The sequence below is a fragment of the Nannospalax galili genome, unplaced genomic scaffold, assembly GCF_000622305.1.
Source record: "Nannospalax galili isolate Female #2095 unplaced genomic scaffold, S.galili_v1.0 scaffold10, whole genome shotgun sequence".
In the NCBI taxonomy this organism is placed as follows: domain Eukaryota; kingdom Metazoa; phylum Chordata; class Mammalia; order Rodentia; family Spalacidae; genus Nannospalax; species Nannospalax galili.
Genome location: NW_008331140.1, coordinates 5321234 through 5339376, shown reverse-complemented (window position 1 = coordinate 5339376; position 18143 = coordinate 5321234). Strand labels below are relative to the sequence as shown.

At 33.8% G+C, this 18143-nt stretch overlaps 1 protein-coding gene across 5 annotated transcripts in view; it reads left to right on the top strand.

The window, feature by feature from the left end:
• The window catches only part of Dach2 (dachshund family transcription factor 2), a 597198-nt gene that overhangs the window by 515993 nt on the left and 63062 nt on the right, over nucleotides 1-18143 (top strand). For 2 of the 5 annotated variants that reach the window (XM_008822462.1, XM_008822475.2), the window contains one exon: nucleotides 2343-2426. The exons of 2 other annotated variants lie outside the window; for them this stretch is intronic. In XM_008822462.1, the coding sequence (XP_008820684.1) occupies nucleotides 2343-2426 (84 nt within the window). Of the gene's footprint in view, nucleotides 1-2342; nucleotides 2427-16235; nucleotides 16326-18143 lie in introns of all 5 variants that reach the window. One more of the 5 variants, XM_008822494.2, reaches the window with a different exon arrangement.

The following is an 18143-nucleotide window of genomic DNA, read 5'->3' as shown; positions in this document are numbered from 1 at the left end:
GGTGGTGCAGGCCCAGGGAAGCAGAGCGAGGTGAGGGCGGGGCCAGGACCAGAAGTGGTGCTCCTGGAGCCCAAGAAAGGGACTGGGTTGCTCTGGGTGAGAAGAGTCAGGAAGCAGTATTGGTTCCCCATGTGTCTGGGGCCCCAAGACTAGGAATGGCGCAGGGCTCAAACTAGGAGTATAGAACGGCGAGGCAAGGGGATGGAAGGGAGTGATTAATAATTTTTAATTATAAAATGACTATCTTATATAGAGAGCTCTTTTGATTCAATAAAACATAAATACAGGGAATTAAATGATGAACTGAAAATTTGCATATTTTCCTTTTTTCAATATAGTTTCATGAAGAATCACAGTAAGTGCCAAAATTGTATTCTAATGGGCCAATTTTGTATATCTTATATCTGCAAACTTTCTACAATTAGTTAAATGAATAATTATTTAACTTAATGATTTATTAATGAATATTTTTCTGAAGTAAATTAGAAAACGATATATTTATAAATGTAATTACTAATTTGCATATGCATTTTAAAAGAAATATGTCAATAACTTTAAAGAGTTTATGAGCACAAAAATTTAAGTACTATATACATTATATATTAAATTTCACATGATGAGTTGATCAATCATCTTATAGATTTTTAGTTAAATTTTTCTTAAAAATTTGATTTTTACAAATTTTACCTGCCCACATCTCCCCTTAGTGTTGCCCATATGGCCTATTGATTTAGATTTCTGTCTTCAAATTTCCTTTGTTGTTCATCCATTCAGTGGAGCCTTTTTAACCTACCCACAATGACACCCTTAAAGAATATTGACTCTTCCCATTTCTGTAGCTATTACCTGCCAGTACTTCCTCAGGTATTGTTGGGTTTTCTTACCCTTTTCTCCAAAACTATGCTGTGATTTTCGTCTGCCTTCAGCGTACATGCAACTTGTGCATGCTGACACCAGTTCCTATGTGGAACTGCCCAGTTATCTGGAAAACTGTTTACTTGGGGTCATTCACCAACTCTGGCTCTTAAAATCTTTCATACCCCTCTTTCAAAATGATATCTGGGTTTTGGGAGGCAGAAGTTTGATATTGGTGTGTATCTTCTTTACCTCTGCACTTTGGCCAGTCGTTGGTCCCTGTGTTAATCATCATCTACTGCATAAGGAAGCTTCTCTGGTGAGACTTAAGAGATGCATCAGTCTATGCCTATAACAATAAGTCATTAGAAATCAGTTTAATACTATTTGAATTTAGCAGAATAATAGCATAGTAGATGCTACCCTATGGCCTGTTCAGACATAGGGTCCTAGGCCTGATATCAAGTGTCAGGTATGGACTCCATCTTGTGAAGTGCATGTTAAATCCAATCAGAAATTATTTGGTTACTCCCATAACATTTTTGACACGTTTGCACTAGAGGGCATATCTTTCCAGGTCAGTTGTAGCGCTCATGAGTCACAGATGAACATGGTTGATGATCACTTTTCTGCTAGCATGAATAGCACATTCCAACACTATGAAAGCTAGGCAATATAGATGAGGCTTTTAAGTCAGTACATACTTGATTTCTCCTTGTTTGTTCTATAGCCCATGTAGGTAGTGTCTTCAGCAATAGGATCTTACTGCCAAGTTCTGGTGAGTAACAAAGTGCAGGGACAATGTCCTGTATTGCTTTAGGACAATGGGCTCTATCATTTTGTTGCTATGGAAATTATAAAATGCCAACTTTGCTATCATTAACAAATGTTTACAGCTTAAAAACAGGGAGTCCATTGGGCTTTTTATTTGCCAGCTTATGTGGTTGAGTAAGGGTAATTCCCCTTATTATATGGAAACTCTTGGTAATTTCTTTTTAGACTGATTATGTATATAATTTAGGAAGCTGTTATACTCACACCACTTAGGCTTGGGCAATTCACAGAGAATCTCTGTGTGTGACCAGTGTTGTAACTCTGCAAAAATCTCTGTCTGTTGAAAAACAAGCTACTTTGATGGGTGGTGACTGGGATACTTGTCTGAAATTTAAGGATCCATATTTTGCACATTGTAAGAAATTACATTTGTCTAGGTATATGAGAATGATAGGTTTCCAGATGAAATTTTCTATACAGTCTGTATTAACTTAGTTATTTCTCCCCATACTCTCTTCTCTTCCCTGCTCTCTGTTTTCTCATACCAGTTTTAAGGCACATGGCTATCATAACAAATCATTCTTCTGTTATAGAAATCTATAAAATCCTTATTATTTTGTATTGGAGTGCTATAGCTCTTTATGTGGTGATTTTCTGCCTTTCATTTGGGTATCTTCCATGGAAATATACTCAGTTACCTTTCTCATTCATAGTTTTGATGCCCACGAATAGAGAAGAACTTATTCTTGATCAAGACAATGGACCAACAATCAAAAAATTTCAAGGGGATAATAAAGGTAAAATGAAAATTGCTTATTTTAATATATGTATGAAGATCAAGCATGAATTAAGTATCCAAGTATTATATATCTTATCCACATTTCTCTAAATTAGAGTAGATTCATACAGGCTTTGCTTGGATAAATTACTTCGATCACGAAAATATGATGATTACTTACTGTTTTCTGTTTTGTATGGTAAATTACATATCGACCTGAATTTTGTATATACATCTGACTGAAAACATCACTCCACTCTCTTCTATTGTGCCTACTCAAGGGGTTTTATGTATTATATATGTAATTTGTTAAATATCTTTATATGACTCATGATTTGGAATTTATATTTACAAAAGGAGAATTGTCAAAGCAAAGAACTGCTCTCGCAACTCCCCCAAAAGAATTGTAAAAATATGTGATAATGTGGTCATTTCAAATTAAATCTTACCAGGTTAATCCACTTAGTATATATTCACAGAACAGATAGATGTGACCTCAAACAGGCTTATGATCTGCTGAGTTATATGTCTTAAAATATCTCTATAGAAGGTAGAGAGTAATAATATCAGTGATGCTCTCCTATAATGAAATATGGGAAGAAAAAACGTGATGTACTTTCTATCTCTATTAAAAAAACTCTCATAATATACAGAACACAGGATTCAGTGAGATGAAGAGTTAATGGATAATTTTCTTTTTCTTCTGAACTTGCATCATAATAACCTAGATGAGTATTTTAGCTGTAATTTGGAATACTGTATGATTTCAATTTTATTGATCCATGGTTTGTTTCATTGCCACGTGTTTAGTGTTTTCTTAGACAATGAAGGACTATATCTTGGATACCAACATACAGATGATTGATTGCAGAACAGTTTTCAGAATGAAAGAAGTCAGATACAGTATATTCCACGACTTTAACTCTTAGACAGGTAATGGAATTCTAGTTGCAGGTGAAACTTCATTCATAATCTAACAATTTATTTCTGAGTCCTTTTTTCCCATAAAGTTAGGACTATTGGAAGAACACCTTAGATGTAAAGCAGGGTTTTCTTTCAATAAAACTTCAATCTGTACATGATAAACATAATTCCCCTGGAACTTCAAACTCCATAATCTCACATGCCAGTAAGGACTGGTCTGCGTACGCCAGTTCTCAAGTGTACACTGATAAAGTTTATGAGAGCTCTGCCAGAACCCTGGCATATATGTACAGTAAGATGTACTGGCATTTCTGACACTTACTGTGAAATTACACAGCTAACCCATTTAAGTAAAATAATTTAGTTTTATATTGATGAGTACATCAATAGACAGTAGGAGTATATTAAACCATATCTCAGTTATAGTGGAAAGTTTTATTTTATATTTGAGTTTTAATGCCAACTTCTATCTATTGTATTTGATAGTAACAGAAAAATGTATTTTACTCAAATAGTTTTCAGTTATTGAAAGGGAACAAGAAATAGTGTGTCAATATTTATTCAATATGACAAGTAATCGGTTTATACTACTGTGGCAAGCATGTGTTTTCACATCTGTTTTGTATACTATCATCATGAGTTTAAAATGATTTATAGCAATGGAAATTATAAAATGTCAAGTTCGCTATTATTTAAAAATTTCAGATAATGAGGAAATGCTTCTATACTTTGTGTATTTCACTGATTTCTGCATTTTGCGAAACTGTGTTTTAGTGATCATAATAAATGTATCAAATGATTATTTGAATTTTCCATTGGATTTTAATATGCAGACGTGTAAAACTTATGTGAACTGGGCTCTCCTGGCAGTGTAGTCCATTTAGATTGCATCCAAAATGACTCACCAATCTTGCCACTTTTGATTTTAATGAAATGTTCTGACTAAATTGGCTGGTTAGTCAAATCCAGCCTTTCATTTAATCTTTTTGGCAGACTTTGCCAAAAAAATTAACGGAATCAATTGCTTTTTATTTCTGTTACATGGTCCTTAACAGTAAGTTTTGGGATGTTGAGCAGTACAGCTTTTGGGAGTATTAACTGTAGTTTACTGATGTAGAAGAAAAGGCACAAAGCTAAATCTTCTTTGGCATGTACTGGTTAATCCCAAATTTCCAGCAGTATTTAAAACTTGAATATTTTATATTTGACATCACATGAACGTTAAAATTTTTATGTGTAAAATGCCTAAACAACACTGATGATAGACTTGGTTACATGTAGAAACAGTGGATAATTAAATGTATTATATATCCTAAGACGTTAACCCACTGAAATAGCTTTTAAATCAATCCATGGAATAGTGCAAATGAGTATCTGATACTTTTAATTAATTTGAATATAAGACTAAACGTAGATTTCATTCAGGATAAAATGAGTCTCAAATTTGTTTTCATGTGAACGACAACAAATTTCATTAGGAGATTTGTGCAGTATATTGGATCTATAATAATATAAATAATTTTTTTACATTAAATGCATGTCTTTATTTCCTAGTCTTATGTGTTGAATTCAATATTAAAAATAGTCACACTTTAAACTATCCAGATATTTGTAAAGGGTTATTAGTTTTATTTAAATGATAAATATAATTTCTAAAAAACTTTTTTATTCTAAGTAATATGGACTATTATGTTGAGTGAACAAGAAATTATTTTTGTAAATAATCTTTATGAAGAACGTATGTTATATGAAGAAAAGTGAAAGACACATTTTTCTATTTGTGCGCAATTTGTGTGCATTTTATAATAAGTGATTCTAAACTAAAATTATTAAAACATGAAACATAATTTCCTGTATCTTCTCTACATTCCTTCATTTTTTTGTCTTTTTGAGACATGGTATCTCTGTAGCCCCAGCTGTTTTGGAATTCACTATGTAGACCAGGCAGGCCTAGAACTCACAAAGATCTGCCAGCCTCTGCCTCCCAAGTGCTGGGATTAAAGGTGTGAGCCACCATTATTTATAAATAGTTATAGATTTACAGTGCATTACCAGAAAGACAACAGATATACTCTTGGCAAAATTTAACCAATCGTTGCCTCTATCACTATAGCACAATATTAAAATAAGGAAAAAAAGTTTCTATGTTTACAAGAATTTATTCAATATTCACCAGGTTCACTTGCATTCATTCCTGTGCATATATTCTCCTATGGAATCATTACATGTTGGTTTACGCAACTACCATCATGATAAAATATAAGGTTGTTCTATAAAAAGAGAGGTATTTGTCCTGTTCCTTCTTGTCTCACCCAACTTCTTCCTTCCGTGATCCCTAATGAATATAAAACAGTAATCTGTTATCCATCTCTATAATTACATCATTTGAAAACACATGTAAATATAACCACATGAAGTGATTTTTAAATATTTTTCTTAAATTTCTTTGTATTTCATACAATACACCTTAATCATATTTAGACCCCTGCCCCATCTGCACCCCCATAGAATGCTCACTGAATATCAGGTATTCTGTCATATATGTTAAGATCCATCACAGGTATTGCCCCAGCCTTGATTGCCTCCCAGAGCTTAAAGGTAAAAACCTATTGCCGAAGACAGGACATATTTTGGACACAGGACTTGGATTAATGGAGATGGAACTGACTTGGAAGCCTCCTGCCTGAAGACTAGCTCTCATAACATCAGAAGATAATATACAGGCTGCTAAGGGAGAACATCTATCAATGACCCAAACCCAGCTTTAAAGCATAATATCCCATACAATGAATGACTATGACAACAAACTCTATCCATGTAGCAGTGGCACTTTTATCTTGGGGATAATCAACAGCTGTCTAAATGAACTTGAAATCTGCTTAATGAGAGAACAATTCTTGTGTGGTACTGTAAACATAGCCACATACACGTAGCTGGAGAGGACACAAAACCTAGAGAAAACTCTACCTCCATCACATCCCTAGAAAAATGTTACTTTTGATGTATGCTAAACATGGATCCTTATATTTACAGTGTACCTACCAGCACTCATAAAAGAAGCTTCTCTTTGTAACAGATGGAGACTACTAAAGAGTTTAACATGTGGATTTTAGAGACTATTATTCACTCACCTAATTCCCTTGATATCTGCCCAAATTGTTGTATATGTTCCTTTCCACTTTTTTTCTGATTACATAGTAACATAATATATGAACACTTATCCATCTTTCCATTGTAGAACATCTCATTGTTTTCAATTTTTGCCAATTATGAGTGAAATTTCCATGATAATATATTGATTTTGTGAATATACCTTCATTTCTCTAGAACAAACCATTAAGATTGTGATTATTGGGTGTTATTGTATATTTATGTTTAGTTTGGTATAAAACTTAAGATAGTTTATAGTATCTTGACGTTTTATATTTCCAATATCAGTATATGAATATTCCATCTTCTCCACATCATTTCCAATATTTCATCCTGCAGTTAGTTCATTTTTTACCTGTGACCATACTGGAGGTCTATACAATGATATTATAAAACTGATTGCAATTCACACACACATACACACACACACACACACACACACACATAAAATCTTTGTTAAAATATTTCTTATATTGTTTGTCCATTTTCTAATTGGATGGATTTCTTGCCATTGAATTTAAGAGTTCATGTTTTTTTGTTTCCGTGTTTGTTTAGTTATTTATTTTATTTTACGTATATGGGTGTTTTGTCTACTTGTATATAATTGCACATTGAGCATGCCAAGGCCAGAAGTGGATGTCAGATCCCCCAAAACTGGAGTTACAGAGTGTTGTTATCCCCCATATGAATGCTGGAATCTGAGCTTAGGTCCTCGGCAAGAGCAGTTAGTGCTCTTAACCAATGAGCCATCTCCAGATGCCTATTTGTTTTTTTGTTTTTTGTTTTTTGTTTTTTGTTTTTTGTTTTTTTTTTGAGACACAGTGTAACTATGTACCAGATTCTGGCCATACCCTTCTGTTCCTCCTACTGAAGCCTCCTCAGTGCTGGAACTACAGACATGTACCAGCATACCCCAGGTAATAGAGATATTTATAAATTTCAAATATTAGCTCTTTGTCAGATATGTAATTCAAAATTATGCTTACCCAGTTGCAGTATGTACAGTACCCTCTTAAAGGGAAGAACTGTTCTTTCTTCATTTTGATGAAGTCCTTTACTGAATAAATATTTTAATTGAAAGTTTGCAATTTTTATACAATATAATTTGATCATATTGAGATCCCTTCACCTATTCACACCTCCCCATACTGCCCCTCACCAAGTTTAATGTATTATATTATATACATAATAAAGTCTAAGGATTCTGATTTGTGTCCCCAAAAGCCCTTCAGTGTGAATTCAACCAATGGGTCTACCAAAAGTCCTATCCCTATAAGACACTGTTTCTCCCACTCCAAGCAGCCATCATTTGTCCAAAGCTCCTTAGGTCATGTTGGTATTTCTTACCCAGGTAAGTTTTTTTAAAGTACTTATTTAATAACCTCATGATTAGAAGAAGCATTTCATTACAACAGCATTGACATATTCAATAACAATTTCCAGAGCAAAGTTGCATGTCTTTCAAGATTGGCTGTAAATTTCTAGGCTCACACTTGAATTAATACAGTTATACAATATTGTACTCACTATAAACCCTATAAGACATAAAATTGGATGAGGTTTTGACCTTTATAAAGGATCTCCATTTCATTTTAAAATATACTGGTTCATACAGAAAAACTCATTTTTTTTCCTTTTTAAATATTTTTTAATTTATTTGTTTTTTTAAAATTATTTATTTCGTTGAATTAATACAGTTATATCATATTGTACTCAATATAACTTTAAAAAAGGTTTATCTACTTGACACAGAGTAATTAAAAATATCTTGAGGTTTTAAACTTTAAAAAATATCTCCATTTCATTATTAAAATACAGTTTCATACAGAAAAATTCATTTTTAATACAATTGGCACTAAGATGCACATGTGTTTCTAATCTCTATATATATCATTATTACTAGTCACAGTCAGTTACTTTCTGACCTCCTTGGCATCTGAGTATGGATATAAAGTCATCAGGTAGATTTTAATGGTAATGTTGTTCACATCTACTAATTGTTAAGGAGCAAATTTTTATGCTTTGAAGAATTATTTTTTTAACCATTTTAAAAAAAATTTTTAATAACGACATGCTTAGAAGCATTTCACTACAGATGTACCGTACTCAGTAACACACTCCAGAGGAACAGTATATCTCTTTCACAAGTGCGTGCAAGTTTCTAGGTTCACAGTTGAATTAATATATTATTGAACTCAGTATAAGCCCTGTAAGACATAAAATTGAATGAGTTTTTAATCTTTAAAAAAGATCTCCATTTCATCCATGTTTGTTGCTGCTCTTTTCACAATAGCTAACTATATTATTCCAACAACCTACTGACAAATTATACATACAACTAGCTCAAGGATCATAATATATGTCTAGGCAAGGTTTGAGAACCTTTGGTCTTTGCCCAAGCTTTACCTATCATAGCACATGGTAATTAAAAGTACCAGAGTGGTGGAACTAACCTTCTTGGATGTTTAACAGCCATACTTTTAGGCTTATACTAATTTGGTCAGAGGGACTTAAAGGACAGTTTTTGCTTCTTGCCCTCCAAGGCCAACTAAGTTCCAGGGGACTATGAGCATCTCTCAAAATGTCCTGTAACTGTGGTGAGTCACCTTTCCTCTTCATCAAGGATGTCATGGAGACCCCACCAGATAGACTTGAACCAGTGTCTAGTCTACAAAGAAGAAGGTCAACACAGAGGAAACATTTCCTCCATGCATCCAAGTGAAGCCAGCCACGGTCGAGGAGGACCTATTATTTTCACATAGATGAAACTGGTAAAAGAAAGGAACCAGGGGCTCCTCCCAAGCCCACGTGACCCCCGAGGAACAGATCTTCTAACAACCTTAAGAGTAAAAACAAGTTGGTTTATCTGGCCCAACTGTATGGTGTTAAACACCCAAAAGGAAAGTATAACCAAAGATTAAAGGGACCCAGCTGGGATTTTGTCTGGTGTGAGCTTGCATAAGACTTGTTCTTGGTGTCACCATGTACTCATATGGGTAACTGACAAGCTTTCTGGAAAACTGTTTCCTTTTGAATATCTAACCCCTTTGGCTCTTACAGTCCTTCCTCCTCATCTTCCTCAGTGATCACTGAACCTTGGGAGGGAGAGGCTTGAAATAGTTGCCCTATTTAGAAATAAGTATTCTGTAGCCTTCTGTTCTCAGCATGTTAGCCTGTGGTGGGTTACTGTGTTAATCACCATCTGCTGCATATGGAAGCTTTATGCTGAGAGTTGAGAGATGCAATAATCTATGACTATAACAAGAAGTCTTTAGGAGTTAGTTTAAATATAATAATATTTATTAGAAAACTACTCTTAGGCCCTCCATATGTCCTATGTCTTTTCTAGCCTCAGATTTCTAAGCCTGATGTCAGTGTCAGATATGGGATCCATCCTTTGAAGTAGAACTTAAAGCCAATCAGAGAGTGATTGTTTACTCCAATAATATTCATGCCTGTATTGTACCAGTGTGCATATCTTGTCAAACAGTTGTTGTTGTAGCTCTCAGTATTCACAGATGGGAAAAGTTAATGAAGTCCAAATTACATATCTTTTTTTTTATCTTGTAATATTTTTAGTCTCAACTATGAATGTTTTTCTTAGCCATTGATCCTGAGTTTATTCTTCTGTTGCAATTTTGTCTGTAAATTGTTTACTTTTATAATACTAACACCTCAATCTCAAAGCTGATGGGTTTGTGTTTGATTGGTTTGCTTTGTGGCTCCAGAAACATTTTTTGAAAGGCTACTGTAACTTCATTAAATTTCTTTCATATCTTTATTTTTTATTTTTTATGTAAATGAGTGTATTGAATGCATCTGTGGAAGTTCACCTGTGACAGAAGAAGAAGGCGTCTGATCCCCTGGCACTGGAGTTTCAAACAGTTGTTAGCCGCCATGTGGGTGCTGGAATTCAAAACCACATCCTGTTTAAGAGAAGTCAGTGTGCTTAACCACTGAACTATATCACCAGCCTTTCTACCTTTATTTTAAAAAATAAAATCATGTAAGTCAGTCTTAGTGGAACACACTTTAACTCCAGTACTTGGGAGGCAGAGGCAGAATCTCTGTGAGATTCAGGCCAGCTTGGTCTGCATAGCAAGTTCTAGGTCAGCTGGGGCTACAGAGAAACCCTAATCGGAAAATCAGAGATATGTTTTAATTTCTTCTTTATCTCCTCTGTTTACCCCTGTAGCTGCCTCGTCCCTCCAGCACTATACTCTGGATTATTGATATCCTGTGTATATTACACACACTCTAGTTACTATGGCAAAATAGCTGAAAAAACCAGTTCAGGAAGGAAAGATTTATCTTAACTCACAGTTTGATGGCACAGGTCATCATGGCAGAGAAGGTTTGGAGAGAAGTATTTGAGGAAGCTGGCCATGTTATATCCATATTCAGAAAGCAGAGATATATGAATGTTAGTGCTTAGCTTCTTTCTTCTTTTTTAATAAATGTATAGATAGTGAACATACCTGAAATATTTCTGATTTTAGACAGAATGTAATCGCTTTTCATCAAAATATATTGTGTTTAATTTAGGTTTTTTTTGGTTTGAAGTGCAATGAATTGGCTGTATTGATGCCTATTGCTAACTGGGCAAAAGATTTATTCATAAAAAATTTATTGTATTTTGCCTAATGCTTCATCTGCATATGTCAAAAGCACATGTTTTATGGCATATTGATAATATGCCGTAACCTATTATTTTTCCATTGTTAAACTAGCTTTCAATAACTAGAATAAATCACAAATTTCCATTTTACATATTTATTTTTGTACATTATTATATTTGATATTTTAATATTTGTATTAGATTAGTTCTTTGAAATTTTTATATATACAAATATTGCGTTCTGGATACTTCCTCCCCATGATGCCTTTCATACTTCTCCCACTTCCATCAAATTTCTCTCCTCCCTGTCTGTCCTTTTCTCAGATTCATAATTTCTGCTTTATTTTATGATCAGTTTAAATTTAACCAGGACCCTGTGTGTAATTATTGTCTTAGAATGATCTACTGAAACCTGGTGGCATCATCAGTAGGTTAAAAACTGAACCCAATGACTGCCACTCTCCCTGAGTCCATCAGTAGCAAATAGGTCAGGAGTGAGGGGCAGGACCCACTGTGTCACTTCTCCATCTACAAATGACTGATGAAGACCCCATTCTTGTTTACACTCTGCAGCTGCTATGAATTTGTAATTACAATATCTGTGTCTTGCCCACAAGATGGCATTTTGAGTCCTTTCTCCGCATTTTCAAAGTTTTACATTCTTTAGCGCCCCCCCCCCCCCCCCCGCTTCTCCAATGTTTTCCAAGCATTGAAGTGAATGGTGTAAATATCTTTAGGGCTGAACACTCAACTATCGCTTATTCTTATCACCTTGGGCAGCAGAGTCACTGCAGTCGCTGCTTTTCACTGTAAAAAGAGGCTTATCTGATTAAAGCTGAGAGTGATGGTTGTCTGCAGGTAAACACATGTATTTAGAAAGTCACTCTATGCTTTGTCACTTTAGCTAAACAACAGAACTAAGTCCTGTCCTTCACTGTAAGGACTATCACCTCCCTGACCAGAGACTTTCTGGCAAGCTTACAGTACCAGCTGTGGATTCCCTTCCCTCGAGTAAGCCTCACAGCCAATCAGAAAACAGTTGGTAATCCCCATAACTGTCATGACACTGTTGAATAGGTGGGTGCATCTTGACTGGAAAATTGGTATCAGAATTCATACGGTTCACAACTGGGTAAAGCCACTGATACTTTTACTCAACCAGCAGCTTGCATGTCACTTTCCAGCTCGATGAAAGCTAGGCAGCATGGAGGAAGCTTCCAGCTCAGCTCCAGCTTGATTTCTCAATATCATGCAACAAAAGTGTGAGGTGTCTTCAGTACTAGGATCTTATCATCTAGTTCAAATGGGCAACCAAGAGGAATGGGAAAGTCATGTATTGATTCGACAGCTTCTAAGACCATGCTGATCAGTAAATCAGAAAGAGGTATCTAACATCTAGCATTAAGATTTTTGTTTAATAACCAATAATAACTAAGAAGAACCTCGTCCATCTATGCAGTATATCTTAAGTTACTCTTTTGGTTTGGATACAGGATAGTAGGTAGGTTTCTCTATGACTTTTTTCTTAACCTTTTAGTTTTGGTTAATACTTCCCGACTCCCTGATTTCGCCTATGCCTGAACTATTCCCTACGTAAATATTTTTGCTCACAGTGTTCCCTCTCTCTATTTTCATATTACCTATGTCCTACTATCCCCCCTTTCTTAAGTCATTTACCTCCCAGGCCTTTTTGAAGTTAAATCTACCTGTGTAACTATGTATAGCCACTTGGAAATCACTGTGGAGATTTATGAAAGCTAGAAACACTGTGTGGAGGCATGGATGAGGGGGTCTAAATTTGATTAAGATCTGTTGTATAAAATGTACAAAAGCTCAATTAAAAATAAAAAAAACAAAAAAGTTAGAAATAGAACTACCATATGACGTGCTATTACCCACCTGGATACCCAATGGACTTTGTCTTATTACTGAGATACTGACTCATCCACGTTTATTGCTCCTGAAGTCACATTAGCAAGGAAATGGCATCAGCCTAGATATGCATCAAGAGATGGATACTGAAAATGTGGTGTGTATACACAATGAAATTTATTTTATCTTAAAGAAAAATGAAATTTTCAGATAAATGGATGATATTGGAAAAATAATACTGAGTGAGGCAATCAAGGCACAGAGAAAGAAATGTTACTTGCTCTTCATTGTATATGGTGTGCTAATATTTTGTTTGGACTTTTATATTTATGAACAAGAGGGACGTTGGCTTGCAGAGCTCTCCTTTAATATTAGTTTTCATTTAGTATCACAGATATACATTTCAAAAATGAAACTTTGAGTTCCATTTTCTGTTATCAGTAGCATATAACATAATTGTTAATTCTTTATAGTGTCCTTGATAGAATTATTCATTGAAACAATTTATACATAGATATTTTATGGTGGTGATTTTTCAAAGATTAGACACAATTTCTTTATTCATCCTAGGAGTGTTCAGACTTCTTTTTCATGTTTTGCAATTTTGATAGATTGTACCTTTTGAAGAATTTCTCTATTTCATCAAACTTGCTGAATTTACATTTTCATCAGTTTTTCTAATGTTCATATTGTGCTCTTGGTGTCTGCAAGAGCTTTAGTAGTGTCTACTGTTTGACTATTGGTTGTGCATTTGAGTGTTGTCTTTTATGCTCATTATAGACAAATGAATTTAAATTTTACTGATATTTTTCAAATCAATCTCTTTTCAAGATTTATTTTTCCTGAGTACAGTATCATTTGTTTATATCTATCTTTATTTCTTCTTTCCATTTGAAATTAGTTTTACATTACTCCCTTTTTTCTTCCATATGTTAGGACATTAGATCATTGATCCTACCATTTTATTTTAATTGATGCAAATATTTAATACATTAAATGTTATATTTTGTTTCCATATTGTGTTACTGAATTTTAGTGTGCTAGTCACTTTGTAATGACATGACAAAATATATTAGCTGTACAATGCAGAATGCAGAACATAGTATTCTGATTATGTCAAAGAAAATTCAGTCCATATCACTTTCTTACATTGTGTCAGACCTATAGAAAAACGGAAACATTGTGACAGAGAACACATGGTATAGCATTTATGTCAAAAATTCCAGCAAGAGTAAACAGAGAGAAGATTGGACCAGGATCATAATGTTCTCTTTTAGAGCACTCCTTTCAGAATGCTTTACTCCTTAAAGGTTCTACCAGCTTGGAATAATGAACAAGTCTTTGACACATGAGTTTCATGATCGTCTAAAACAAAAATTGTACATTGTGTTCTCAGAGGCTCATAATCATATCCCAAGCAAAATGCCTTTAATACATCTCTAAAATTTCCAGAGTCTTAACTGTGTCATTTTTAGTACATAGTCTACAATCAAAACCTCATCCTCAAGGAAAATCCAAATCTGTGATTATCAGTAAAGAACAAACAAAATGTTTCACAGTTCTAAGATATAATGGAAAATGTCCCCATTTGACTATGGGAAAAATTAGAAAACAATGATTAATTGGTCCAAAGTGGAATGAAGACCCAAAAATACAATTCTTAATTTCTGCAGTTCTATGTTTGCCTCCTGAGCACATGATAGGAAGATGTAAGCTGCAAAGGCTTTGGAATATTCAGCCGTATATGGTCTTAATGTAGTGCACTTCTCTTTCATGCTGACTTTATACACTGAAGATTTTTGACAGATTCTTCTTCTCCTAGCATCTCAGATCTATCTTGAGGCTTAGGGTTTATCCCCAGAGCTTAATGCATTGCTAACCCACTTTCCCTGGACTCCCAGTCTTTCCTTCAAAAAAATCTTAGAAGTGTCTATAAGTCTAGAGTTCTTAGAGTCTGCATACCCGCAAAGCCAAGTCTCATGTGGACAATGCCATAATCTGCCATTGCCTATTGAAATAGCTGGGCTCCCTTAGACCATGGCTGTCATAGCTTCTGAGTTCCTGGACTGCAGAATGTGGGGAAAGGAATTCTAGAGGCACTGTTCTTTGATGGTCTGGGCAAGCAGAATGATCTGGAGCCTTATTCACAAATAAAAGTTACATAAGTTTAAAGACTTGACCCTTTGATAGATGATATCTTTCTGATTCAGGAGATGTCATCAGTCATTGTTATTTCCCTGGTACAATATAAATGGTTTCATTTTAATGTGGCTAACTTCTTATCATCTGCACACTTTCCTTGTCCACAGTTGTATATATAGTAATTTCCTGACTAAAGTAGTACTTTTTAATATTTGTAATCTGCTCTGTGCTTCACAGTCTCAGTGAAAATTTGGATAAAACTAACCAGCACTGTTCACGCCTCTGTATAAATACTGTGCTGCTTTGAAATTTACTGTGGCTGAATTGTTATTCCATTAAATGGATTTGCCACTATTTGTTTCTATATCCGGAATTTCACATAATTTGTAATTTAAAACTTTTTAGCTATTATAAATAATGCTGTTCTGAAAATTTGTGTATAAATTTTGTGTTGATTTTTTAAATTTTATCTTGTACATACAGGTGGGAATGAAATTTCTGGGTCCAAAAATAACTAAACATGAATGGTACTTTGAAACTCTACCACATTGTTTACAAATGTGGCTACAGCACTTTACATTCCTGTTAGAAATCTATGAAGGTTCTAATTCTACCCCATTCCCCTGAGCTCTTATTGCTGTCTGTCCTTTTCCTAGTAGCAGACTAATGGTGGTGACCTTATCTTTTTGGAGTTTTAACTTGGATTCCCTGATAAATAATGAACTTGATCATCTTCCTAGTGTCCATCTATATATATATTTTGAAGAAATATCTTTATATTTTTATTCATTTACAAGTTGGGATGTTTGTCTTTTTCTTTGTAGCTGTTAAAAGTCATATATACTGAATAAAAGATTACAGACACACAATTTTTAAATACCTCATCCCATTTTGTGACTTTCTTCCATTTTTTCACAGTATTGCTTTGTGTAAGTTTTTAAGTATGTAAAGATCAAATTATCTAACTTTTGTTTTAATACATATACTTTTAGTGAAGTATCAAAGAATCCTTTATAATTGTAAAATTTGTAACTTTAGCTCTTGCACTTTAGAACTATAATCCTTTTTGAATTTTCATGTTTGGTGATGGCTAGTCGACTGATTTCATTCTTTTACATACAGATATCCAATTGTCCCAGCACCATTTGTTGAACACTTTTCTCCACTGGATTGAGTTGGCACCATTGTCAAAAAAAATACTTCACCATCAAAGTAAGGGTTGATTTCTTGACTCTGAATTCTATTTGAAGGTCTATATATCTATTCTTATGCTAGTATCAGAATGTCTAAAATATTGTGTATAGAAATCTCTATAATTTGGAAGTATGGGTATATTTTAAAAATCAAGATTTATTTAGATATTACTATTATTTACATTTCTATAAGGATTCTAAAATCAGTTTTAATATGGATTTCTGCTGAAAGGGCAATTAAAATTTCAATAAGGATTATGCTGGTTTTGTAGATAAATTTGGTGGGTTTCTTTGACTTAAATTACTACATATTATGATTCATGAATGGAAGATATTTTTCTCTTAATTGAGGGTCTCATTAACTCCCCCAAATGGTGTTTTATAAATTTCATAGTATATATTTTATGCATCATTGAGTTAATTCTTAATTATTTTAATGATTTAAGTTAAGCTGTAAATGGAAGTATTTTTTAGTTTTATTTTCACGCTGTTCATTCTTATTGTTTAGAAATACAAATTATTTTTCTTTAGTGATCATGTTTATTTCTTCCATCTAGAATATAAATCTCTGATGATCTTCTCTAGATTATTCTGTATCTTCTTTATGACTTTTATGTATCATTGTATCTTCTAATAGACTATATTATTTATCTACTGCTATTGTTTTTTTTTTTTTATTCTCTGACTAGGACATCTACTTTAGTAGTGAATAGAAATTGAACAGCTGACATATTTGTTTTATTCCTGATTCTCTGAATAAAGCTTTCAATATACAGCCTTAAATATAGTGTCAGGGAATGTTTCGTCAGTGCCATTCAATAGGTTGAAGATGTTTATTTCTGTATATAATTCATTTTTATTCATGTAAAGAAAGTTTATTGAACATATCTCTTTCTTTTTATTCAACTGTGATGATGCTGTGATTTTTCTCATTATTTTACTAATATGCTGGATTTATTAAAATATTTTAAAGCAAATTTCATTATTATGTTTTATCATATGAAAAGAGTATGAGAACTTTTCTCCTAAATGTGATTCTATGAGTTTGAATACTTTAAATGCCACAAATAGGTGAAGCCATGAAATGATTATATTCTGTGTCTGGTTTATTTTACTTAGTGTCTTGTCTAGCAGATTCACACATATAGTAGCTTGTGACTGAATTTCTTTACATTTTAAAAAGGCTGAATGAGAGTCCAACAAATGTGTATTGAATTTTATTTATTTATTCTTCCCTTGATGCACATTTCTCTTGTTTTCTTTATCTTGAACATTTTGAATAATGCACCTGTGAATAATAGTGTACAAATATCATCTTGTTTACCTGCTTTTAATACTTTTGAATCTTTACCCAGATAAAGAATTACAAGAATTTTTTAGCATTAAAAATTTTATTGAGAATTTTATACATGCATATAGGGTGTTTGGTTCAAATCCATGCCCACTCCCTTCACTCCAACTCCTCCCATATCTCCCCATCACTTTTTTCTGACAACTTCATGTGCTTGTTCTTTTTCTATTTTATTTATTTTTATGGGGATCTTTGCTACTCTAACATTCCCCCCTCTGAAGAGGTAACCCTAAAATCTTTTAACGATTAGATAAAAGCTCCCAAATACTATTGTCATTTTTGGCCTTTGGAACAGAGTATGTTGTTAAGAGTCCCAAAGACATTTAGTCTCTTAGCCAAGAAACTGGCTACTTTTCTTTGTGGTCTTTTTACCCTAACTGCCTAGCCAATTCCTATATCCTATTCTTATCACACCATCCTCTGAGGAGGTTACCCAAATTTCAGATAGGGAATTGGAACGCAGAATGCTCTGGCTTCTTCCAAGCT